Below are 27,888 nucleotides of genomic sequence, written 5' to 3'. Positions count from 1 at the left end.
GCCAAAACATGGAGACAACCTAAATGTCCCTCAACAGATGAATGGATAAAAAAAGATGTGGTACATATATACAAATGGAATACTACTCAGCCATAAAAAAGAAATGAAATAATGCCACTTGCAGCAACACAGATGCAACTAGAGATTATCATACTAAGTGCAGTAAGTCAGAAAGAGAAAGACAAATACCATATGATATCACTTACATGTGGAATCTAAAATATGACACAAATGAACCTATCTACGAAAACAGAAACAGAATCGTGGACACAGAGAACAGACTGTGGTTGCCAAGGGGGAGGGGGGTAGGGAGAGGGATGGGTTGGGAGTTTGTGGTTAATAGATGTAAATGATTATATACAGAATAGATAAACAAGGTCCTACTGTACAGCACAGAGAACTATACTCAATATCCTGTGATAAACCATAATGGAAAAAACTACAAAAAATGAATGTATATATCTGTATAACTGAGTCACTTTGCTGTACAGCAGAGATTGGCAGGACATTGTAAATCAACTATACTTCAATTGGAAAAAAAAAAAAAAAAGGACTTGGTCTTTTGTACTCTCCCATCTTCCCACCTCTATTTCTCACCCTCCTCTTGACTTTCCCCACAATCACCCAGCACATGGTAGCATAACAGTACACAATTCTATTTTTTCTCTCATTTTCCAGTGGTCCTGACCCCTCCTACCTGTCACAGAGGATACACATATGGTCAAGTTTTGAAGCTAATCTATGAATAGTTGACTAGAGCCTATGCTACCTCAGTGAGGGATATATGCCCTCTAAAAGAGGAAAGATCCTTCCCCTGCAACCAATTCTAATGGTAGACTGGCCAGCCATGTCTCACATGGCATGGGGAGGAATTTTTGAGGGGTATTTTCTATAAAAAATTATAGATAAGTTTTACTAATCTTTAGTAGAACTACACATTCTGCTATATGTCTATAGTATATATATATAGTATATGTATATATGATAATATTGGCATAAGCATTTCTCTTTATTTTCTAAATTTTCCTCTTCCTACATAGAATATCTACTAATGTTGCTTTAATTCGTGATCACAAGGAAAACCTACAGAGACGCGTTTGCATCTGTTGATTTGAAATAACACAATGATTAGTTCACACTCATTTTCAGATGTAGACTACGATTCATTTTACTTGCTCTTCTTCATAGCCCTGTGCAAGAAAGAATTTAAAGTGGTTCTTTTAAATGGCCAATAGTCCCATCCAAATTAAAGTTACTAATTCCCATTTCACCTGAACCTTATTTCCACACTGTTTTACTTCATCTTCTACAGTAAAAATACAAATATCTTTGAAATTAATAGACTTCAACCTCAGTAGGTTGATAAAAATGATGACATCATGAATACTTTAACCAGTGGCATCAATGAGGATTTACAAGACCATTTTTCTTTATGTAAGACATGACAAAGTAAGAATCAAATCATTATACCAAAATGAGATTTTTAAAAAGTGCATAAATGTACTTCAGCAAATAATGTCCATTTCATCTTATTAATACAAGTTAATTAGGTATATAAAGATCAACTAACTACTAACATAAACTATTTTCTTTTTGTGATTAAAAACGAACAAAGAACAAAGCTTTTGAATAAAATGTGACTGATGTGAATCTTCGAAGCTAAATGGTTCCAAGTAGAGCTTCAGATTGATTTCCAGAGATTTAAAAGAAATAAAGGAAAGACTGCTACAACAATTCTTGGGAAGTAGAATTTTGTAAGCCAAATAATAGGGAAAAGGCATGTCATTAGTAATTAATATTAATACAAAATAAATATAGCTCATATTAAAGACATCTATGTATTACAGTCTACCTTCTCAAGCTTTCTGGGAAAATTCTGCCAGAATCAGTTAATAGATCTCTTTCTTCTGCCATCTATTTGTCTAGTAGGTGTTAACTTCCTTTACTTTAATATGCAAAGTTGCAGTGCTAACAATCATTTTGTAAATTTAGGTTATGAGGAATATATATGGTATTAAACAAATACATTCAATATGTTCATTTCCAAAGCATCAAAGTTCTTTTGTAGTTATTAGCTTAGTTTTATTTTGATGTAGTATATAATGCAATAATATTTTAAAAGTGAGATTAACAAATTACATAAACTCTCTGGGCGTCAGTTTTCTTACAGTAAAATTTCTTTTTAAATACGTCTTTGCCTGAAAAAAAGAAAAACCTACTGGCAAACTGCCAGTTTCATTTGCATCAAATTACCAAAGATGTAAACAAAAAAATTGATAATACTTAGCCCTACTGATGAACTGCCATGTGAGGCAGCAATTCAGTTTTGTGCTTCATTCCCACCTGACCCACATTTTTTTCTAAGCAGGAATTCTAAATGAGCCTTTGAAAAAAGTGTTCAGTAGAATATCACTTAAGGGCCAATTAAAGTGGTGCAACAAAAATGTGGCAGAATACCAAAAACACTAAGGAACAAGCCTTTTCTTTTTTTCCAGCCTCTCCTATCTCTCAAGCTTACTTGTTTAGTATGAGTCGGGTTAAATGAAGCTTGGAAGTCATTACGTTGTGAAAGATGCACGGTAAACATGAAAAGATTATGTCCAAGTTCAGTGGATGTTAGCTGTAAATTTCAAAACCAAATCAGCGCTTCAAGTACCTTGGAACAAATGGGAAAAATCTCAGATGACTGCACACCAGAGATATTAACAACAAGTTTTGCTGGAAGCACATCTATCAAAAATGAATACTGGGCTGACATTCTCACAGAAAGGAGATAGAGAATATTCAAAAACCCTTCTCCAGAAAACAAATACAGGAGAATAATTTCAGTGTAGAAATTAGAAGGGAAAAGGACAGGGATCTATTTCTTCTACTACTACACTTCTTCGTTTTGTTTTTAAATAAACGTGTAATATGATGATATGCCCTGTGTGTCCCCCACCACTAATTCCTTTTTTAACCCAAGGCCTCCCTGTACCTCACAGCCTGTTTGAAACAAAACCAAGAGAGGATCATTTCAAGAGAGACAAAAAAAAAGCCATTCTTGGCTTTTGGATTTTTAAAATAGTCTTTGAAAATTCACTGCAGAGACAACAGTCTTTAGAGAAAGGCCTTCTGATATTAAAAGCTCTACTTATGAATACCAAAAGCGCAAGGCCCTGATGTGTTGGAACATAAAAGGAGACCAGATAAAGAGTCCAGTCTGTCCAGCCCCAGACAGGCTGAATGTTCCAGAGCCTGGAGGAGAGGAGACCTGGAGGGAAGCCAGGGCTCTCCAGCCCCCTGCCCAGATGGAGACCAGACAGATCCAGAGCTGAGGGGAACTTCTGTCTTGCTTACCAGATTGGACCCAGGAGAATGGCCAGGTTCCAGAATCTCCCACACCCCAACCCTTGTGCAGCACAGTTTCAGGAGAACAGATTTGGCAACAAACCGAGTCTAGGCTGCCAGGCAACCTTCCCTCCTCCCTCCACCAAGAGACTGCAGTCCCCAAGTTGCCAGAGAGAGCATTCCTAGGTTTCCAGCCTCCTCTTAAAAAGGCATCAGTGAAGCTAAAAGCAGGACAAGGACCTGGAGGACACAAAAGAGATGAGGAGGAGAGTCCCAGCGTGTGGTCCAAAGGTCAGTCAGGAGAACATGCATCCCATCATGAGGCAGGAGACAGACGGGCCCCAGATGAACAGGTACTCCAAGATGAAGACAAGAGCCGGAGGGTAATAAGAGGAGCTGAGCCCTGCCCAGATAAAAACGGAGACAGACCACATTTTCCTCATTCTCGAAGCCAAGGAGGACTTCTCAACTACACATGCATGGAAAGGCTCCTCGGAGGTCAAAAAGGGAGGGCGCGCCACCCCATGGTAGGTGATGTCAACCTACCCATAGGCCTCTTCGCTAGAATCCACGTTGGCTAAGAGACGCACGCGCACACACAGGGGAGGGCCCTGAGATGAACCAAATACAGACTCGGAACCAGGCAAAGCAAGATGACTGGCCAGAAGAAACCCGGAAGAAATGCCCCATATAAGTGATTCAAACTACCACGAGGGCATGACTCTTTCTCTGCATCTGCCCGTGTGGGTCTATTCACACGTACCCTTTTTCCTCCTAATAAACACTTCACCTGTTTCACTACTTTCCATCTCTTTGAGGGAATTCGTTGCTACAAAGCTGATGGGCCAGGGGCCTTGTCACTGAGCACTGGTCTAGTGGTTGGGATTCAGGGCTCTCACTGCCACAGCCCGACTTCAGTCTCTGGCCAGGAGCCGAAATCCTGCTTCAAGCCGCTGCAGGCCAAGGCCACCCGAGACCAGTAAGATGCCGGCAGAGACGAATGAAGACGATTAACAAAGACCTCCCTTTGGCCAAACTTGAGTCAGGCTCCTCTGAGTCCTCTTTCTGGCCTGGCCTCTGACCTTGGGCTCTGTCCTTGCTTCGTTTAGTCCAGCTTTAGCAAGAATCCTGCTAGGTCAAGTTAGTGGAAACCCCCCACCTGTGACCTCCGATCCCACCCCTCATCCCCCGCCTTTCATATCCTATCATTCTGGTCTGCCTTCAGCAAAAACCCTATCAAGTTGGCTTTACCAGAATCCCCCTTTTCCTTAATGTCTCCTCTTAGTAATTTTCCATCCACTGTCCCCCACTCTGGTCCTGAGCTACAAATCCCCGCTTGTTCTTGCTGTTATGTGACTACTGAGATCTCTCTTCCCCTATTGCAATAGTTCTGGAATAAAATTTGCCTTTATGGCTTTAACTTCTGTCTGGCTCTAGTTTTCTTTGATATAATTCAGCCTCTGACAGCAAACTCAAAAGAAAATGCTCAAGGATCCAATGTCCCCTCCCCATCAGGTGAGTGTCCAAAACAGACGTATAGCCCTGGGAGTAAGAAGGGGGTAAACCTTGAATTCAAACTTAACAAATATTCATTCTACAGTTGAATATTTCAGGCCCTGTCCTAGGAACTAATATCACTGAATAACATGGACAAACAATCTGTATCTTTATAGAAATTACATTTAGATGAGAAATCAGGCAATAAACAAAATAAACATAAAATAATAGTATGTCAGAGGATATAAGTGCCATGAGGAAAAATCAAGTAGAAAAGGGAGCATGAGAGGACGTACAATTTAAGATAGGGTGCAATTTTAAAGAGATAGAGAAAGACAGCTGGAGAAGATGACCTTTGAATCAAAACTTAAAGGTGAGAATAAACACAGAAAACAGTGATTTTAATGCAGTTTGTACTGAACAGACAAGGATTAGGTTTCCACTATCAAGCTGCATTCTGCCTGCAAGACCCATTGGGTTTAAATATGAAATTAAGTCCGACGAGAGCAAATGAAGAACGTTACATATGAGCACATCTTAAAATTTGTGGTCTGTGAAATTTACTTGCTACACATAAAAAGGGTATATAAAATTTTTTTTCTTCACAATCATAGGGCCTCATCCTCACAGAAAAAAAGTCCAGCTGCATTTGTAACACTATTTTTCATTTAGGTAAATATTTATATACACTGAATTTTGTGCATGTGTTTGTGTCTATATGCACAGTATAAATATGGGTCTGCACATTTGGTATCCCTCTAAGCATTCATTTCCGAAAGCCATTTTAAATTTACATATACGTATAAGCATTGAGAATATCATTCTTAACCTTCTATCTGCCCCAATATGCCTGAGAGATACCACTTCCCATCACTACAGTGGCTACACAGCATGAGGGGGAAGGACGTGGTGCAGGAGCCAGGGAATTTAGCACTAGTCTTAAATACCTCTCAAAGGATTCGAATATGTTCTTTCACAATTCAACACTACCTCTTACTTCCCAGCGATATATACAAGCAACCAGTTCCTGACCTATGTTTTGGTTAGATTTAACAGCAGAGAAGTGTTAACAAAAAGTCTGAATAAAAGGCATTAGTATTCAGACAAGAATTTTATTTTCATTTAAACCTTTACATTTAAAAAAAATCTCAGCTACTCAGGGATATGAGATACTGGGAACCACAAGCTCTGGGACTGGATTCCTTTTCAGTTGCATTTTTCTTTATTCCTATAGCAACTGGACTCTGCTCATCAAATTCTGCAGTGGGTCAAGAGCTTAATTTTACAACAAATGTGGGAAGGTTTATGAATTTAAGAACAGACAGTTATGTGCTGTACCATTCAGCTGTCTGCAGGTTTGTTTAGAGAGGAGGAAGAGGGAGAAAGTGAGAACTGAGCTACAATCAATCACATAGTTTTTAAAAGTTTTTAAGGATTTTAAGTGAAATGATCTGTATTATCAGAAAAAAAAAAACACCTAACACTCAGATTGCCTATTTTCCAATAGGGAATGTAGCACATCATTCTAATTACGGTTTGAGTCTATGTGTATCCTTAAATCTGAAATGGGTCTCTTGTAGGCAACATATAGTTGGGTCTTGTGTTTTTATCCACCTAACCACTCCATACCTTTCGAATGGCAAATTCAATCCATTTACATTTAGAGTAATTATTGATATGTAAGCGCACACTAATGCCATCTTACTAATGGCTCTCCGGTTGCTTTGTATTTCCACTGTTTCTTTCTCCTTCTATGTCTACTTCCGTAAATTGATTATTTTCCATGTTGGTGTGCTTCTGTTTTCCCCCTTTCTTTGTCTTTGTGAATCCATTCTATATAGACTTTTGTCTTGTGGTAACCTTGTAAATTACATGAAAAATCGTATAGATAAAACGATCCATTTTAGGCTTATCAGCTATCGCAACTCACCTGTGAAAGCCTATGAAGGCTCCACCTTTTACTCCTCCTTCTTATATTACTTATATTACAACTGATATTACTGGTGTTACAACTTACATCTTTTTATGTTGGATATTCATTAATGATTTATAGTAGCTATAGTTCTTTTTACTACTCTTTGCCTTTAACTTTCATACTGTAGTTGAGTGGGCAACACCCACCCCCCCAATATGGAGTTACAATTCTCTGGTCCAAACTGCCTCTGTTTCTCCATCACCAGTGTATTGTCTATTTTCGTATGTTGTCCTGGGGTTGATCAGCATCTTTTCATTCCAGCTTGAAGAACTCCTTTCAGCATTTCCTGCAAGGCAGGTCTACTGGCGGTGAACTCCCTCAGCTTTTGTCTGGGAAAGCCTTTATTTCTCCTTCTTATCTGAAAGGTAACTTTGTTGCATACACTATTCTTGGCTGGCAATTTTAATCTTTCAACACTTTGAATATGTCATTCTACCCTCTCCTGGCCTGTAGAGTTTCTGCTGAGAAATCAGCTGATAGCCTAATGGGGTTCCTCTGTACCTTACTTTCTTTTTTCCCCTGATGTGCTTTAAGATAATTTCTTTACCACTGATTTTTTAAAATTAATTTATTTATGTATTTATTTATTTAGGGCTGCATTGGGTCTTCGATGCTGCACACGGGCATTCTTTAGTTGCGTCGAGCGGGGGCTGCTCTTCGTTGCGGTGTGCGGGCTTCTCACTGCGGTGGCCTCTCCTGTTGCAGAGCATGGGCTCTAGGTACGCAGGCCCAGCAGTTGTGGCTCACGGGCCCCAGAGCACAGGCTCAGCAGCTGTGGCACGCGGGCTCAGTAATTGTAGCACACGGGCTTAGTTGCTCTGTGGCATGTGGGATCCTCCCGGACCAGGGCTCGAACCCATGTCCCCTGCATTGGCAGGCGGGTTCCTAACCACTGCGCCACCAGGGAAGCCCTATCACTGATTTTTGACAGTTTCATTGCAATGTGTCTTGGAGAAAATCTTTTTACACTGAGATAATAGGGTGTTCTTTTAGCTTTATGGACTTGTATGTCTAAGTCTGTCCCCAGGCCTGGGAAGTTCTCAACTATTATTTCTTTAAGCAAAGTCCCTGCCCCCTCCTCCCTCTCCTCTCCTTCTGGAGCCCAATTATTCAGATATTTGTTTTTCTGATAGAATCCGATAGCTCTTATAGGCTTTCATCACTCTTTTAAATCTTAGTTTCACCTCCTCTTCTAATTGTATTATTTCTATATTCCTATCCTCCAAGTCATTTACTCTTTCTTCTACATGGTCTGCTCTGCTACACATGTTCTGTGTTACATTCTTCATCTCATTCACTGAATACTATAGTTCCAGTATTTCTGTTTGGCTCTTTTTATAATTTCATTCTCTTTGTTAGAGTACTCCTTCCATTCATTAATTTTATTTCTGATTTCACTAAATTGCCTTTCTGAGTTTTCCTGTGGCTCGCTGAAATTCTTAATACTATTTTGAATTCTTTATCAGTTAGATCGCAATATTCCATGCCATTGAGCTCAGCTGCTGGAGAATTACCATCCTCTTTTTGTGATGCCATATTCCCTTGACTTTTCCATATTGGTTGTAGTCATGTGTTTTTGCTTTTTGCATTTGAAGTAGCAGAAAGCACCTTAAACTGAGCTTTCATGTCTTTTCTGGTTCTTATAACTCACCAGGCTGGCTATCGGAAACCTCTCTTTTGTTTTCCAGAAGGCGGTGCTATAGCTCAAGCTTGTGGTTTCTCCTTGCCCATCCACATGGTCTGTCTACCGGAGATCACTCTCCTTGACCAGAAGTGTGCACAGGGAGCTGGCAGCAGAGTGAGTTAGGGGTGCCCACAGTCCTGGTAGGGAGATCCTGGGAGTGGCACTCCCAAAGGCATGTGGGTAGACTTTCTGCTGAGTGCAGTCTCTTTAAGGCCATTTGAAATTCTTATCTACTTCTATTTCAAAGTCCTCCCAGCCCCCAGCTGCAAGCTCCCACCTTAGTACTCCAGGTGCCAGTGGAGAGAAATGGGTTTCTCCAGCCAAGTCCCACCCAGCCAAGGCAGTAGGGCGCTCTCATGCTCCTCCTCCTTCTCCAAGGAAGAGACGTCTCTGCCACATAAATCAGCCCGATCACCACCTTCTTGGGGGTGGGGTGGTGCTGGGAAAAGTTTCTCCTACTGCCTCTGCTGTGACCAAACTCCTGTTTCTCTTTTTGTTTGTTTTCTTTGTTCTTTTTTTCTCCAATGGTGTGTTGGCATCTCCCTTTGGGAGGGCTGGACTTCTGCAAGTTGTCTGTCATGGGTGCAGTACCTGCCTGATTCACACTCACCAGATTCTGGTCCCACAGCCAGGAAAGGGGCCCAGGCAGCCTTACTGGCTTCATTAGTTCTGCAGCTTGTAGGGAGGTTTCTCTATCTCCTACCAGATGCACTGGTGAGCAAGATTCCTCTTGGGTCCCTGAGAGCTAGGTGCGAATTGCAGAAACCCCACAAAGGGACTCTTATTCATGTACGGATATCTAATTCACTGATTTATAAAAGGGGGATGAAAAGGAGGAACATCTTATGCTGTCATGTTACAGACATCACTCCTGTACTAGGTATTTTAGAAACTGGGGGCCTTGTAGTAAACAAAGCCCTGGCCTCTTATTGAGTGCATATTTCAGTTTAGGCGACCCAAAAACTAAACGAATAAATAACATCAGCTGTAGAAGTGCAAGTGAAAAAATAAAGCAGGTTAAAGAAAATGATCAGAGCATTATAAATAGAATGCTTAAGGAAGACCTCTCAGAGGAGTTTATATTTAAGCAAAGACTTAAATGAAGTGAGCATTCTTTTGTGTTTTGTGTTTTTTTCTGATTTAAAAAGTCCTTCTCCACCTCATGGTCATGAAGATATTCCACTCGTCTTCATAAAGTATTTTTGTTTTGCGCAATTGGGTCTTGAATTAACCTGCAAATGTTTGTGTACAGCATAAGGTAGAGACCTAACTTTTTTCTATTTTGCTAGTCAATTATATGAATACCATTGATGGATCAGTTTTCATTTCCCCACTTATCTATAACAAGACCTTTGGCATATGTCAAATTTGTATATATGCATGTATATATTTGGGAACTCTGTCTCAATTTGTCTAACCCAGTACCATTGTAACACTTCCTTCATTACCATAGTTTCATCATAAATCTTGATATCTAGCAGAGCAAGTTTATCTTCTTTTGTAAAAGACTTCTAGATATTCTTGAGCCTTTGAAATTCCACATATAGTTTAGAATAGCTTATCAAGCTGCTTAAAAACCTCTGTTGGCGGAATGACTGGAATAGTATTGATTCTAAGATTAATTGGAGGAAAACTGATATATTTGTTGTACCATCCATGATCATCATCTATCTCTATTTATTTAGATAGTCTTTAAAGACTTTAAATCCAATTTAAACATTTAGTCTACAGAGGTCTCGCACCTCTTTGGTTAGATTTCTCATCTACCTTAGGGATTTCTTTTTTTTCCTTCTTTTGTTTTGTTTTTTTGCACTTCTAAATGATATTTTAAAGGTATTGATCTAGCAATATTGCTGTACTTATTGTCAACAAATAATACTGTAGATCCTCCTGAGTTTTCAATGCAATAACATTACCTGCTATTGACAACAGTATGTTTTCTTCCTTTCCAAAACTCATAATTTTTTTCTTGTCTCACTGCATTGGCTATATTGAATACATCAGGTAATAGTAGTTTATGTCTTATTCCTGAATCCTAAAGGAAAAACTTTGGGGTTTTACCTTATAGATTACTGGTTGCTATTGGCCTTTTGTCAGGTTAAGAAGGTTCTCTCAGACTATTGCTTGCTAAGAGTTCATATGCTTATAAGTAAAACATTTTATGAAATATTTATTACTAAATATATTGGTATGATCATATGAATTTTCTCCTTCACTCTAGTGTGAATAAATGTATTTTCTAATGTTAACCCATCTTTTTATTACTGGAATAAATTTAGCTGGGCCATAATATACTGCTGAGTTAAGTTTGCTAATATTTTACTTAGCATTTTTTTGTATCTATGCCCGTAAGTGAAGCTGGATTACAATTTCCCTTCCTCACACTACCCTCATCTGGGCTTTATTTTATTTATTTTATTCTCAGATAATAAGCTGTAAAGTGCTGCTTCTTTTTCATTTGAGATTACCCATTCTTAAATATTTGCTGGAAATCAATAGAAAAGTGGTTTGGGATGTGTGTGTGTATTTTAAACTATTAATTCAATTCCTTTAATAGCTGTAGCTCTATTAACATTTTCTTTCTTCATGGGTCAGTTTTGATAATATTATATACAATTGTCAGTATCATTTAACTTAGAAACTAATTTGTTAATTAATAAATTTGTTACAGTTTGCAGTCCCTCTTGAAAATATCCCTATAATTGCTAAAAGAAATATTTCTTTTTTCTTTTATCAATCTTTTCAGAGATTTTTCTTCCTGCTTATTAGGTTTCTAAAACATGCTTTCTCCAAGTATTGCTTTAAATATGCAACTCTTATGTTTTGATATGAAGTCTTTGCCTTTGCCATTCTTGTATTTTAAATTTTCACAATGATATGTTTGATCTATAAGCTATTTACAACTATGTTTTAAAATTTTTAAATATGTCATGACTTTACATGATTTTTTGATTGTCACTGTTATTTCCTGTGATTCAATAAATATGATATTTACAGTATCAATGTCCTCATGTTGTAAAGGATGTTGAGTTTTATAAATGTTCCATGTGTTCAGTGTTCTATATATGTCAAGTTTTTAATTTATAGGGGGTTAAATTTTTATTATTCTTCATTAATACTTATCTGTTACACATATTAGTTTCTGGGAGTTGTGTTAGGAATTATCACTACGATTTTACATTTGTCTATTTATTTTGGAAAATCTATTAATATTTTGCTTTCTTGATTTTTTGAAGCCATTTTACTTGGTGCATACATGAGTAGTATTAGCATAATGCTTATTTTTTGTATCCTTATACAGTGTGCTTCTTTCCTTAATTTTGCTTTCAGAGCTATTTTGTCTTATATAAGGCAACTGACAAAAAGGAAATTGCAGTTTCCTTTTGAATAATATTACTTGGAACATCACGTTCTCATTTTTTTTTCAAGTTTTCACGTTCTGAATTTCTCGATGTATCTCCTTTAGCTGGGTTTTATTTTTGTGAGGTGTATACAACATGAGTTATCTTTCTGAATCTAATCTGACAATCACTGTATCTTACCTGGAGAATTTCACTGATTCCCATTTATTGAGATTAATGATGTATTTGGATGTATACCTGTCATATTTTTATTTTTAAAAATAACTATTTTTGGATACATACAAGAGAATATACTTTAAAGCATTATAATGAAATGAACTCCGTTGACCCACCACCATGTTAAAAATTAGAACATTACCAACACCCTTGTATTTATCTGTGTGCTCCTCCCCTTTCAACACCCTTGCCTATTCTCCAACAAAGGTAGTTACTATCTAGAATTATGATTCCACTGCTTTAGAAAAATAGTCTTATCAAATAAGCATATATCCCTAAAAATATGTACATACGTTTTATGCATATATGGTTTTGAGCCTCAAAACTAGTCCTATACTTTATATAACCTTGTAGGATATGTTGTTATACATATGTTTTAATGGAAGACCTGAGTAAAAAGGTTCGTTGGCCTAACGGACCTGCTAGAATTTGCACTCGCATAGCAAGCACATGGTTTCTACTTTAATTTTATGTTTATCTGGGGAGACTGATAGAAATTATGGAGTGGCTACTTTGTTTTTATCTCCATGATATTACTTAGCACATTTCCAGGCCTGCTATTTACAACATGCAGGCCTCAGAAGAGTGGCTTGATATGTAAACTAAACTAAATAAAGAAAAAGTAACAATATGTAACAGTTATCATTTATTAAGCACTTATACTCATTTAGTCCCTAAAACTTCCCGTATTAATATCTGTTCGCAGCTGAGAAAGCTGAAGTTTTAAGCAGTTAAACAAGGTCACAGAGGTTGTAGCACAGCAGGCAAAATAACTCCGAGAGCACCCAGTGCCTCCGTTTTCTCATCTTAAAGTGGAAGTGATAACACTGACTGCAGAACTAATCCTGAAATAGATTTTCTTTGTAAAAATAAATAAAATTATACATCTTCCGGTGGAAAGTGGGAAACCATATCCAATCAGTTAGGATGTGGGCACGCGTGTTCACACACACATACACAAAACAAAAATAACACACTCATAACACACTACCAGATATTTTGTGAGCTTGTTTCCCCTCTGGGCACTGTGATGGATTCTCACCCCACCATGGCCTTGATGTAGCCCCTAGTGTAATACGGCAAGCTTAAATTTTGAATCTGAATTTTATAGCTTACGTGTAAGCAAGGCATCTAGGATTCCATCAAGAGTTTTGTGGGTGCAGTAACACTAAAGTAAGGCACAGACTATTTAATATTGCTTAGACATTCAACTTACTTCTTCGGCAGCTTCATTTTTTTCACCTTTTCTTCGGTGTGTTCATCTGATATACCCACATGACATCCTAATGCCAACAAAGTCCTGGAAAAGAAAACCAGACATAAGCTGCAACAATTCCTTTCCTATGTCCAGAACAACCCAACATAATAGCAGCTGGGAATGAGGTATAACAGTCCACCTCGAATGCAGAGAGAAGTATTTTGTTTTAAAGCAAGAGGAAAGCTTACTTAGTTGTAAATTATTTACTGTTGAGAAATGAGTAGGACATTTGAAAATTAAATGTTTCAATTCAAACACAAAAAGGAACATATTGAAAAGTAAGTCTCTCTACAATCCCTTCCTTCTATTCCTGTTTCTTTCCCTAAAGGCGCTGATTGCTACTAATTCCTGAATGTCCTGCTACAATCAATCTATGCATATTCTAAAGCAGGTGTGTGTGTGTGTGTGTGTGTGTGTGTGTGTGTGTGTGTGTGTGTGTGTTGTTTCTGCTTTCCTTTTACGCATTGGTTATATGTAAGAGTTCTCCACAATCTGCTATCTTGACTTTACAATATAACTTTGATATATGACTTTGACTTACTGTCCTTCATATAAAGCTGGTTTATTTTTCAATAGCTCTGAAGTGTTCCATTCACTGAGTGTGTCATAATGTCTTGCCCAATTCTCTGTTCACAATCTTTTGTTATTACAAACAATGTTGCAATGAATAACCTTATACATTTAATACATGTACTATATCCTTCATCTGTAGGATAAATTCCTAGACATGCAATTACTGGGTCACAGGGGTGGTACATTTCAGAGTTTGACAAATATTGCCAAATGTCTATAGAGCTGGTAATCATTTATATTTCCACCAGCAAGGTATGACACTGCCTATTTCCCATAGCTGGTCCAACACAGTTATCAATTAATATGCTAATGAGATGTCTCATTTACAGTTTTAATTGGCGTTTTTCTTAATGTAAGTGCATTTGAGCACCTTTTTCGTATGCTTTGGCGATATCTGTACTTCCTTGGTTCTGTGAAAACATTCCTTGTTCACTTTTCTGTTAGATTTGGGTTTAGTTGTTGCAGTTCAGAAGCTCTTCAAATATATGAGATATGAGTTACGAATATTTTCTCCAGTTTGTTATTTGTCTTTTTACTTTCTTTATGGTGTTCTATGTAGAGTGTTAAATTTGTTTTTATATAACTGAATTTTTCTATCTTTTAAAAATGGTTTCTGAGTTTTATGTGATACTCAGAGATTTCCCAACTGTTAAATCACTTGAAGGAAACGTCCTTGCTTTTTTGATGGGGAAGGGGTGGGGCAGGGGAGGCTATATGTCTTAAGGTAGAGATATAACTTTATTTCCCAGATGGATACCCAGTTCTCCACAAAATATTTACGGAATAATCCATTTTTACCACTTAACTTGAAATGCTACTTTTATGATATACTGAAGTCCCCATATGTTTTTAAATCCTTTTCTGGACTTTCCACTCTAGAAAAATCTCCCTTTCACATGACACATCGGGGTTCCAATTGGGCAGAAACAGTTTATCCAGTGCTTAGATACACTGTATTTTTTTTTACTCCTTTTAATGAATAAGCTTTTGTTGATTTTCCCAAGAAAGATCCTCACCATTCACATTTAGAACTCAACCTTAAAAGTCCCCAGACCTAGGTAGAACAACATCCTTTACTATTCATGACAATGAGTGGTTCCACCTACCTCAATAGAATAAGATGCAACATCATAAACTTTTTGGATGACAGAATTTCTAAGGTGTGGTCAGTTGCAAAAGGAAGGCAGCAAGTATCTAAAATCCATCTATACTTACCCTCCATAACACTTAAAAAATGACAATATGGAGATAGATACACACACACACAAACCCACACACTTACACACACTGTTAGCAAGTTAAATTTTAGGTTATATATGGCAAAATTGAGATGAGCCCGTGAAATTACCTTTGGAGTGTTAAACTGCAAAAATATGGATAGAGCAAGAGATAACTGAAGCTATGAAATTATCTAAAGAATGTGCCACTTCAAATGAGATTGACTGGCAACAGAAGAATCAAAAATTGACTCACAGAACAAACACAGGCTATGCTTATTCAAACACTGTCCAAGGAACAGGAAGTTTCCTGCCATCATCCTCCATTCATTTATCTATTCAATAAGTATCTTTTGAATGCCAGGTCCTGTGCTAAGTTCTGGGGATAAGCTTACAGGCCGGTGAGGACTAAGACAAAAATTAACTATAACACAGTGTCTTGCATGCAGTGACATATGTACAGGGCTATGAAAGGGTCAAGCAGGATCCCAAACCCAGTTCTAAGGGAACTCAAGGGTGACAATAACATTGGGATTTATCTTAAATCCAGGTAGTCAAACTTCTGAGTGCATGCCTACCAAGAAATCTGATTATAACATATGGAGAACCCTGCCTAATACATTAAGTGACGATAATGGCTAGCACGGTATGACCATCGCTACAATCCAGTTTCAGAATATTTCCATCACCCCATCAGATTCTCCATGCCTGTCATTGATTATCCCCACCCCCAAGCAATCAGAAATGTGCTTTCTGTCTCTAAAGAATTGCCTTTTCTGGACACTTCATCTAAATAGCATCATACAGTATTGAATCTTTCATGTCAGGCTTCTTTGACTTACCATGTTCTTTAGGTTGATCCGTGCTGTAATGCACATTAGTAGTTTATTTCCTTTTATTGCTAAACAGTATTGCATTGTATGGCTCTATTACATTTTGTTTATCCATTCATCAGCTGATGGATGTTTGCAGTTTTTCCAGTTTGGGGATGTTATGTATAATGCTTCTATGAACATGTCTTTGTGTCAACACAGCCTTTCATTTCTCTTGGGTAGGTATGTAGGAGTAGAATTGCTAAGTTGTATCATAAATTTATGTTTAACATTTTAAGAAACCACCAAGTGGCAGGGTCATTTTACATTCCCATCAGTAATACATGTAGATTTCAGTTTTTCTGTATCTGCACCAATACTGAGTATATCTGTCATTCTGATGATGGCTATTCCAGCACGTGTGCGGTAGTATCTCATTGTGATTTAGTTTGCATTTTCCTAATGACTAATGATGTTGAGCATCTTTTCATGTGCTTATTAGCCATTCACATATCTTCTTTATTAAAATACATACTCAAGCGTTTTGCCTGTTTTTTAATTGGGCCATATGTATTCTTATTACAGAGTTGTAAGAGTTACCTGTATATTCTGTATACAAGTTCTTTATCAGGACTTGTATGATTTACTACAAACCCTATAAATGTAAACTTACATGATTTATAAATATTTTCTCCCAACCTGTGGCCTGAGTCTTCATCTCCTATGTGGTTTCTTTTGTATTACAAAAGGTTTTACTTTCAATGAGATCCAGTGTATTGATTTTGTTTTCTTTTATGGATTGCATTTTTGGTATCATATCTAAGAACTCTACGTCTAACCCAAAGAGACTTTTAAATGAGAACAACAGATCATTTAAAAAGTCTAATGCTATCAACCACACCAAGTTCTTTGAATAAGAACTCTTTGGTCTTTATATTATCTTTATTAAAACCATTTTATTTGACTTAGCACCGTTCAACTCAGCCATTTAAAATGGTTTTAAAGTCTGCAGAGGGTGGGGAGAGAGCAGCGTGAGTTGTGGAGCTTGTGCAGAGGTTAGCAGAGAGGAACAGAGTACGGGAAGTGGAAAAGGACGAGCTGGAGGTGGGCTCTCCATCTGATTCCTGTGCTTCCCACGGTAACCTGCATATGCATTCAGCACGTATTTGCTACAACATTAAGTGGCAATAATTGGTTCGTGTTGCAATTTAGCACTTCAAGTATACGGCCACCAACAAGAAGAGGAAACAGACTGGCACAAAGCCACAGAGAGAACAGGAGGCACCATGTCCATGATAAGCATTTGGTATATAAAAGCCTGGCTAGAGACTGAGCTTTATTGCTTATTCGTTGCTTCATTCATTCGACAAATATTTACTGAGCTCTGTGTAAAGTTCAAAAGATGGTGAATAAAATCAAAATCAGATGCCTGCCCTCAAGAAACTTAGGTCTGGTGGAGTAGAGAGGCCATCCTGTGATTATACATAGCTGGACAGTTTCTATGCTGAGAGATACAAACAGGCTGAGTGCCTATGAAAGGGGGCTTTACCCAGAGATAAACCCACGCACATATGGTCACCTTATCTTTGATAAAGGAGGCAAGCATATACAGTGGAGAAAAGACAGCCTCTTCAATAAGTGGTGCTGGGAAAACTGGACGGGTACATGTAAAAGTATGAAATTAGAACACTCCCTGACACCATACACAAAAATAAACTCAAAATGGATTAAAGACCTAAATGTAAGGCCAGACACTATCAAACTCTTAGAGGAAAACATAGGCAGAACACTGTATGACATAAATCACAGCAAGATCCTTTTTGACCCACCTCCTAGAGAAATGGAAATAAAAACAAAAATAAACAAATGGGACCTAATGAAACTTAAAAGCTTTTGCACAGCAAAGGAAACCATAAACAAGACCAAAAGACAACCCTCAGAATGGGAGAAAATAGTTGCAAATGAAGCAACTGACAAAGGATTAATCTCCAAGATTTACAAGCAGCTCATGCAGCTCAATAACAAAAAAACAAACAACCCAATCCAAAAATGGGCAGAAGACCTAAATAGACATTTCTCCAAAGAAGATATACAGATTGCCAACAAACACATGAAAGAATGCTCAACATCATTAATCATCAGAGAAATGCAGATCAAAACTACAATGAGATATCATCTCATACCGGTCAGAATGGCCATCATCAAAAAATCTAGAAACAATAAATGCCGGAGAGGGTGTGGAGAAAAGGGAACCCTCTTGCACTGTTGGTGGGAATGTAAATTGATACAGCCACTACTGAGAACAGTATGGAGGTTCCTTAAAAAACTAAAAATAGAACTACCATACGACCCAGCAATCCCACTACTGGGCATATACCCTGAGAAAACCATAATTCAAAAAGAGTCATGTACCAGCTCTATTTACAATAGCCAGGACATGGAAGCAACCTAAGTGCCCATCATCGGATGAATGGATAAAGAAGATGTGGCACATATATACAATGGAATATTACTCAGCCATAAAAAGAAACGAAATGGAGTTTGTAGTGAGGTGGATGTAGTGAGGTGGATGGAGTTAGAGTCTGTCATACAGAGTGAAGTAAGTCAGAAAGAGAAAAACAAATACAGTATGCTAACACATATATATGGAATCTAAGGAAAAAAAAAAAAGGTCATGAAGAACCTAGTGGCAAGACGGGAATAAAGACACAGACCTACTAGAGAATGGACTTGAGGATATGGGGAAGGGGAAGGGTAAGATGTGACAAAGTGAGAGAGTGGCATGGACATATATACACTACCAAACGTAAAACAGATAGCTAGTGGGAAGCAGCCGCATAGCACAGGGAGATCAGCTCTGTGCTTTGTGACCACCTAGAGGGGTGGGATAGGGAGGGTGGGAGGGAGGGAGATGCAAGAGGGAAGAGATATGGGAACATATGTATATGTATAACTGATTCACTTTGTTATAAAGCAGAAACTAACACACCAGTGTAAAGCAATTATACTCCAATAAAGATGTTAAAAAAAAAAAAAAAAAACAAGAAAGGGGGCTTTATTGAGTCAAGGAGCTCAGCAAATGTTTCCTGAAAAAGTTACCTGAGATGTAAAGTATGAGAACAGGGCATGGAGGGGAGCATTCCAGGAAGTGGACGTAAAGAAGGGGAAAGGAACATGCAAACAGGTGTGCAAAACAAAGACTAGTGTGATGGCAAGCAAGGAAAAAGAAGAGCAGCCTCGTACATGATGACGCTGGTGAGAAGGGAAGCAAGACCTTGCAGGACCATTGGGAAAATTAAGGTACTGCCTTTATCTTAACAGCAATGGGAAGCCATTAAAGGAATTCAAATAGGGAGAAATGACACTAAATATTTGAAAAAGATCAGAGTACAGAATGGGTAAGAGAAGAGCTGGGTTAATATTTCAACTGGATCTGTCGGGACAGTTTTATAGTTTCAGGTGGGGAATAATGGTAGCTTAGGCTAAAGACATGGAAGCAACCTAAATGTCCCTCAACAGATGAATGGATAAAGAAGAGGTGGTACATATACACAATGGAATATTACTAAGCCATAAAAAAGAATGAAATAATGCCATTTGCAGCAACATGGATAGACCTAGAGATTATCATACTAAGTGAAGTAAGCCAGACAGAGGAAGACAAATATCATAGCATTTGACTTATATGTGAAATCTAAAAAAAAGAAAGAAAGAAAGACACAAATGAACTCATTTACAGAACGGAAACATACCCACGGACATACAAAACAAACTTATGGTTATCAAAGGGGAAAGGGGGGGAGGGATAAATTAGGAGGTTGGGATTATTACATATTACTATATATAAAATAGATAACCAACAAGAACCTACTGTATAGCACAGGGAACTATACTCAGTATCTTGTAATAAACTGTAATGGGAAAGAATCTGAAAAAGAATATAGATACATATACATATATATATATATGTATAACTGAATCACTGTGCTGTACACCTGAAACTAACACAACATTGTAAGTCAACTATACTTCAACTTAAAAAAATGGTAGCTTAGGCTAGGGTGGTACAATGTTGTTCTGGAAGAGGGTGTCAGAATTTCTGCAGTGCTGTACGGCACACAGATGATCATTCAAATCGGAAGTAAGCTGTCTTTTTCAACAATTTACGTGATAAAAAAATCACAGAAAGAGCAACAAAAATTCATATTCACACGAAATCACCCAATATCCAAAATAAGGAATATTCTGAAATAATCGTTTGCTTATTTGTCACTTGGCACTCCTCAGGATTTAAATGAGTAACGTTGCTAATCCCACCCACATTATATATATATATATTTTTTTTTAAAAACTGAACTTAATAGAGTGCTTCTTCTGTTAGACATTATGGTGCTAGAGGCTTTATCAATATTGTATCATTTAGTCCCCACTACAATTCCATAAAGTAGATACACTATGATCTCCATTTTAAACTGATGTTAAAAAGTCTAAGGTTCAGAGAACCCAGGATTCCCTTTGTAGGAGCAAGTCCTTAAATCTAGACCATCCAACCATCTAGACTCTATGTTCTTACCCACTCTGCTCTAGTGCCTATCAACTAACCAAGTGAATAAAGGAAATGCATCAAGTACTGTACTTTCTTTAACTACTGGAATTGGACATAGTATGAATTTTGGAGAAATAGGAGCTCTTTTCCCCCTAATTTAAATTGTAAAGAAACAAGTGAAATTAGTTCATCATAAAACCATATAAATATTAACAAATACAAAAAGGGTTATTAGCATTCGTCATAGGCAACAGCACCATGGCATGTGCGGTCTGATGAATAATCAAACCAGCCACCAGCAGCTGTTAGGAATGAGATTAGGTTATGTGTAGCAGTCAAAGGCTCAACATACCAAGGAGACTGGTATGGAGATTTCTACATTCCAGGCTTCCCAGGATTTGCCTAGCTGGCTTAGCTGTCAATTGCTAAAATTATAGGGAATGTACTGCAAATTTAACTAAAATATCTTAGGCCATGAACTTTCAATAAAAACATTTTGTTGTAAAAGATGGGCAAATAATGGGCTGCCGTGAATTAGCAAGCTAAATGTACAAGCTTCACATCAAGACCACAAAGGAAGACAGGAGACCCTGAAGAGGAGGTCACAGTGATGTGTTTTGCATTCCTTATTACAGGCAAGCCTTGTCATTTTTTACCTGTAGTGGTTTCTCAATTCACTCGATTTGTATATACTCCTTTTCCTTTTAAGTTACTAGTAGAACCTAAACTCATTCTAGGCCCGATTTGTTAATTTTCGTAAGGAAAATCACTACCAGATCTTTGAAGATATATACCTGGACCCAAATCCTAGAATTTGAAACAGTGTCTAAGTTTTATGTTCTGGGTCTTTGGTAAAATAACTTCAACAGAAGTAGCTCTTTGCACTTAACAAAACTGAAACAAAACAGAAAAAGGACAAAAGTATTGGTTTATTCCTAATATAAGCAGGTTTTGAGATCAGTGACCTATTGGAACATATCCAGTTCTTCGAGGCCATCAAGGATGGAAAAGCGCAAAACTACATACTTAATAAGGTACTTCCTAAGTACTTGCTGATTTGACAGTTGTCTAACCATTACTGAGTTAAGGAAAGGACCCCATTTTCTGATCATGCATCACCAAGTCTTTCAGTGAAAAACTGTTCTAGACTAGAAGCTAGAGAAGCTGGACCCCAATCCTAGCACAGCTACTAACTAGCTGTCAGGGCATTTGACAGCTCTATGAGAATCCCCGGCTGTGACATCACTGGTAAATCTGAAATAATAACACTCAGTCCAGTGTGCTGCTAGGAAGATTAACCCAATACCTGTTAAGTGAGAGTGTATGTGAAAAGGCAAAGTTCTAAATAAATAAACATACTAATTAGTATAAAGTATCATATGGTATTACCACTAACACTAATAATAAATGCCATTATTCAAAGCTCAATGCAATACCTTAAATTGGTATAAAAATTTCTAAACACTTGTTCAAACTTTTATTTACCTAGTCACACACTGGTAACAATTTATGACTGACTCTCTGAGGGGCACTGCATCCAATGCCAAAGTCCTTGTATTCCGAAATACCCATAAACATCTGTAGAATACTCTTCGAGAAATACTTACATAGAGCACAAAGACATAGAGTAATATGCTCAAAGTCTGTTCCAAACAAATATTGATTCAATCTACCAATGCATTATGGAAATTTCTAACCAGAATTAAAATGAATTAAAGCATAATATCAACATTTGGTTTCTTTCGTGTAATACAGATAGGAAAATAGGAAATTTAAGACACTCACTTCAGGGTCTCAAGCGACATCTGTAAATTGTAATTGCATTCCTGTTCAGGCAGCTTGGAGAACTCCACCAGACACGGGTGCTGTCTCTTATTGTCATCTCTAACCTGAAACAGAACAGGATATCGACATATAATAGTTTCTAAGGTCAGATACTAGCGATGGTAATCTAATTGCCTGGAGGAAAGCGAAGGGGGAAGCAAGAAGGGGAACCCAGACCATCACCCCAGCTAAGCTGCCTCCGTCATCTCCCAGGCACGGCTAATATTCGAGGTCAGTGGTCAAGCCTGGCATTGTCTGGGCTTCCTGATGTCTTCCATTTGGCACCGTTCCTGGCCCCAGTGTCCATCCCCCATGCCCACTCTCCCAGCAACTTCCAGCATTTGCTTCAGTCTTACTTTCTCAATGAGGCTCATCCTGCCCGCCTTCCTAATATGCCAATCTGCCCACTCACCCTCCTCTTTTTTTTCCCGTAACAGTTACCACCTGCTAACAGGCTAGCTCTTTATTTATTGGCTTACTGTCTATCTCCCTGCAACTAGAATGTAGGACCAAAGGAACAGGAATTTGATCTCTTTTGCTTTTTGACAATGTGTTCCCAACACCTAGAACATGCCAGGTACACGGCAGGCACGGAACAAATATTTTGTAAACTGAAATGAATTCTAGGTAAGAAGGTGTAGTAATCACTTAGTTTCGATGTGCGGGAAGTTTTACCTGTTTAGAGCCAAACAGATTAGAGACATCAATTAACATCACGACTGATTGATACAAACTCTTGGAAGTGGTTCCAGTTGTTCATTTCACCCCGTGTAAGCTACTTCTGCTCTCACAAATCACTCCAGCGCTTTACCAAAGTCAGTCAACATCCCACAGCCATTTTTCAGATTAATCCTTGAAAAGGTGGATTAGCAATCAGAATAAACTAAATTCAAGATTTTAGGGGATGAATTAATGAGAAAGATGTTCTGTACCCTTGCATTAGTAATTAGGTTTTTATCTTCTTAGAGACCTAAATTACACAGGCATTACTGCCGTGGTGACACCACGATCACAGCCATATGCTGTCAGGGAACAAATTACTTCATGGTAATAATTACCAGGCTTTATAAATGCCACATAAAAAGTAGGTAAACACGAGTAAGAATTTTTTTTTAAGTTTTCAGGAGTCGCCAAGTTAAAAGCAAGATAGTTATTCCTTTCTTGCCAGGGATCATTGCAAATGAACAGGACTTACACAAAAGCATATATAGTTGACTTATTCAAGTGTGTAACTTTGGAAATGAAATCTAGAGTTACAAAATGTAACACTAAATTCTAAATATAAAGGTAAAAATGAACATGTCCAATTCCGGAGATAATTTAATCTGCGTTCATGTAATTTCCACTTCCCCTCTATTCTCTACTCCAGAGAGTAACTGACCCCATCATCCTCTCGGGTGTCCAAGCTAAAACCAGAAATCTACCCAGATTTCCTTCCCTCTCTTATCCACATCCCATAGTGGAACTTCAAAACATCTGCAGTCATGTCTCTCCAGCCCCACTGCCGGCACACAGTTGGGAAACTCACAACCTCTCACCTGGGCCACCTGAGTCCTCTCCCTGACCCCTTTTCCTGCCTCCAGGATCACTGCTCTTCCACAAAAACAGCAGAGCAAATATTTACCACCTCCTGGAAGCCCTCCCTGATTTCACCAGAAAAGCTGTAAATATTCCTCCCTCACAGTTAGCATCTCCACTACAGTACTTAGCTTGTAACTGTTTGTGTATCTATCACTCAGCTAAACCAGAAGCACTTAAAAAAGGCAAACTGACTAAAACAAGGTCTTTTCAATTTGTGACCCCAGAACCAAGCACATCAGGCGAATACTAGGCAAAAGGGACACACGAATGCCTGAATGGACAGGCCTGATGTTATTCCATAAAATAGAGCTCTTACATGATGCTCCTGTGAAACACATCGCAAAGACATTTAAAGAAACTAAGTTCTTTCCAAAAAGTAAAAACAAACAAAAAACCCCAACTTATTCAACAGTTCAAACTGCTCTAAAGTAAAACACAGTTGAACGCTTCATTTAAAATGTCAAAGAATTTATGGAATTAGTCTCAATAACAGGCATGTACCTAAGTCTAGACTAACAGAGATCATCAAGTCAGGGATGGTGGCCACTTATCTGAAAGGAGTTTTAGGAAAGCCCTTGTAAAAGAAGCAGAACACAAGGTCAATTGTTACACAGTAGAACCATGTGAAATCTCCTCACGTGTCAGTTTGAGACTCTCCCAAATTGCTGACCCTCTGATATGATACCTGGAGCTGTGCTTGCCCAGAATGAGCCCTAAGAAAACAACCGTTTCGTTCTAGCAGCAAGTATTTGAGTATGTTCCCTGTCCCAGGAAAGGTGCCAGGTGCCAGCACTACAGCGACAGACTGAGTGCTTAATCTCCACCCTGGAGGCCCAATAAACATAAAGCCCAACGTTTGACCAGCCAGGACCAGGTAAAGGATAATTGGCAGCAACCAGGATGGCTCCGAGGCACCGTATTCTCTTTCAGCATCTACAGACTAGCAGCAATAGAAGGTATGGTATTGAAATGAACTGGATTTAACTGCAAAAATAGATAATAATGAGACCTTACATTTCCTCTTTTTTTAAAAGAAGAAACATAAGGAAGTTCACTGTAGAACGTAATCATTTAGGCAACCTTTAGAAGCTTGCAATAGAAATCATCTTTCTTGCGCATAAGCCTGTTAAACAGTTCCTGTTACCGTACGGGTTTTTTTTTTTTGGAGGGGAGTTGTTATGAGATGTTTTTAAATCCTAGCCTGTAATTATCGTTCTCCAAATTTTGTCCATAACTCAAATCTCTGCCTCATCTTGGAATCTTGTGGTAAATTCTGTCAGTAACTCCTCTGGCAGTTGACTAGGTACACCTTTATGATATCTCTCCTGTTACTGACTTTAACTGATGGTAAATATCTTATCTAGCATTTATTCATTTCCTCTATTTTTAAAAGTCAATGAATATAGCACAAAACTATATACTTAACAAGGTAACTTTGTAAGTGCTTGCTGATTTGACAACTGTCTAACCATTACTCAATTAATGAAAGGATCCCATTTTCTGATCATGCATCAGTAAGTCTTAATAGTGAAAAACAATTCTGGACTAAAAGCTAGAGAACATACATCCGAGTCTTAGCACAGCTGCTAACTAGCTGTCAGGGCATTTGACAGCTCTGTGAGAATCCCCAGCTGTGACATCACTGGTCAAACTGAAATACTAACACACAGCCCAGTGTGCTGTTAGGAAAATTAACCTAATACTTGTAATCGGGAGTATATGTACAAAGGCAAAGCTCTAAATAAACAAACATACTAATTAGTATAAAGTATCATATGGTATTATCACTAATACTAATAATAAATGTCATTATTCAAAGCTCAATGTAATAAACTATGACTGGCTGAATACACTCATTTCTATATTCAGTCAAATATAAGAAAGTGTTACCACCTTTGGGATACTTAGGTTATTAATATCATAAAAATGAAAGTGTTGCCACAGTCCTGCTGAAAAACGATATATGCTACACTGGGATTACACGGGAAGTTGTTTTGGTTTTATTTCATCTAAATTTTATTGATAAACGGTAAACTCTACAGGTAAAAACTACAGGTAAAGTTCTCTGAAAAATAATCATTTGGAAACGCATGCAGTCATTATTTCTCAGCCTCTCTTCCACTTACCAAACCGACTTGAATCTCTGCCAAGAGGACTTACACTGCTACGTACAATTGGGACTAAAAGTGAAACATCGGAGGAGGAGAGTAAATTGACTCCTTTCCATTTTCAGTTTTCACTTTCGATTTCAGTTTTTTTCCTGAGTTCCTTAGAAATCAATGCCTATTGTCTGTATATGTTAACCTTGCTTTAAAAATGTAACTTTCAGCCTGAAGATTGATAACTTTTCAACTGTCTAGGCAACCAAGCCATCCTTCAATGAACCCGCCACTAATGTCATTCCCTCTCGTAAAGAAAAAATGCCCAAAAACTAAAGTGTAGGGGAAAAAAAATCAATCGGATCGACTCATGTCACCACGTAGCAGGATGAGTGAGAAGTTATGTTTTCAGAAAGATGTATTAACAGAATCTAAAAATAAATCACAAAATTATGTACCGGACCATACTGCCAGCCAAGTTCGATTTTATTCATAACCCAGAGTTCATGGATATTCTCTGCCAGTTTTTCTCTTATCCTCTCCAGGTGGGGAGGCAACACAATCTAAAATTGAAAAAAAGAAAAGGAAAACACATCAGAAAGAAATGCAAGAAAATGCAGCGTTGATCGTCCTCACTGTGAGTGGAACCAAATAACACAGTCTCATCAACTATTAAAATATAATCATATAACAAGGTTCCAAACCATCTATTCTAAAGTTGTAAAACTAGGTACCTAAGCAATTAATAGGTAAATTTGGGGAAATTATGAATGAAAGTTAGAAAGAAAGAAAAGAGTATTGCTGAGGACAGCCATCATTAAGAAAAAAGTCCTCATGGATTTGGTACAACCACCAGAATACGCATTATTTAAAAACAGAAATCATCCCAGAGTTCTTAAACCAACCTGGCCAGCACCCACCGGCCAGAATGAAGGCAATTCAACGTCCAAAAGATAATCCGCTGGCTCTCTGCGTCTAGAAATATCTGATGGCAGTGATTTATGTGTTCCCTTAACTCTGTTACTTTTAGTGGTTTCCAAATATAAGCCTCAGGGGAAAAAATCTGAACCTGTTCCCATTAAAAAGGGGAAGTTCAACGGCCTCTTCATAACACAAAATGGTTTTCCAGGTGATGGGTTGGCTGTGCACACTTGGCGATGCACTGGCACGTGCCCCACAAGCAGTCCCTCAACACAGAGAGCAGGCAACTGCCCACCATGCCCACGGATGCGGCAGAGTTTCCACAGGGGTCAGGCCATCCCTGTCTCCTTCCCTCCAAACAGTAGAGGTTATCCAGGGCTCAGGACATCCTAAACGTGCTAGCGACACCACAGAGTCCCACTGTCCATTCCAGCCCATCTCCCGCTGTCCACTCCAGCCCATCTCCCACCGTCCACTCCAGCCCATCTCCCGCCGTCCACCCCAGCCCATCTCCCGCCGTCCACTCCAGCCCATCTCCCGCCGTCCACTCCAGCCCATCTCCCGCCGTCCACTCCAGCCCATCTCCCACTGTCCACTCCAGCCCATCTCCATCCTCCAATCGTGCTTCCCACTCAACTCTGGTAGCACCACACACACCCTGCCGCATTCCAGCGACGGCAACACAAGCTGAATTTTAGCCACGAACAAAGCTTGTTTGTTTACGTTACTGCATCATATACAAAGCCAGCAGGGAGAGACAAGAAATATGGTTCAAGGAACCAAACAACGGAAGCTTCTGAGGCCTGCTATTAATTCTACTTCAGACTTCAGACATTTCTCTGATCCTCAAAAGCTAATGCACAAACTGTGAATACCTAACCAACTGTAATGAAGTTACTTCACCATTCAAACAGAGCAATACTTAATTCATTGTCAATGTCAGGATACTTGCAAGTCTATGAAAGAGAAAAGCAAGAGTAACTGCTAACACTG

The 27,888-nt window shown here is 38.4% G+C and overlaps 1 protein-coding gene across 7 annotated transcripts in view; it reads right to left on the bottom strand.

The window, feature by feature from the left end:
- Positions 1-27,888, bottom strand: part of RYR2 (ryanodine receptor 2) — a 429,286-nt gene that overhangs the window by 291,280 nt on the left and 110,118 nt on the right. For all 7 annotated transcript variants that reach the window (XM_057530902.1, XM_057530903.1, XM_057530904.1 and 4 more), the window contains exons 18-20: positions 26,433-26,537; positions 22,256-22,359; positions 13,281-13,364 (exon numbers count right to left, since the gene is read on the bottom strand). In XM_057530902.1, coding sequence (XP_057386885.1) covers positions 13,281-13,364; positions 22,256-22,359; positions 26,433-26,537 — 293 coding nt within the window. The remainder of the gene's footprint in view (positions 1-13,280; positions 13,365-22,255; positions 22,360-26,432; positions 26,538-27,888) is intronic.

This window comes from Balaenoptera acutorostrata, chromosome 16, assembly GCF_949987535.1.
Source record: "Balaenoptera acutorostrata chromosome 16, mBalAcu1.1, whole genome shotgun sequence".
Taxonomy (NCBI): domain Eukaryota; kingdom Metazoa; phylum Chordata; class Mammalia; order Artiodactyla; family Balaenopteridae; genus Balaenoptera; species Balaenoptera acutorostrata.
This window is presented reverse-complemented; position numbering and strand designations above follow the sequence as displayed.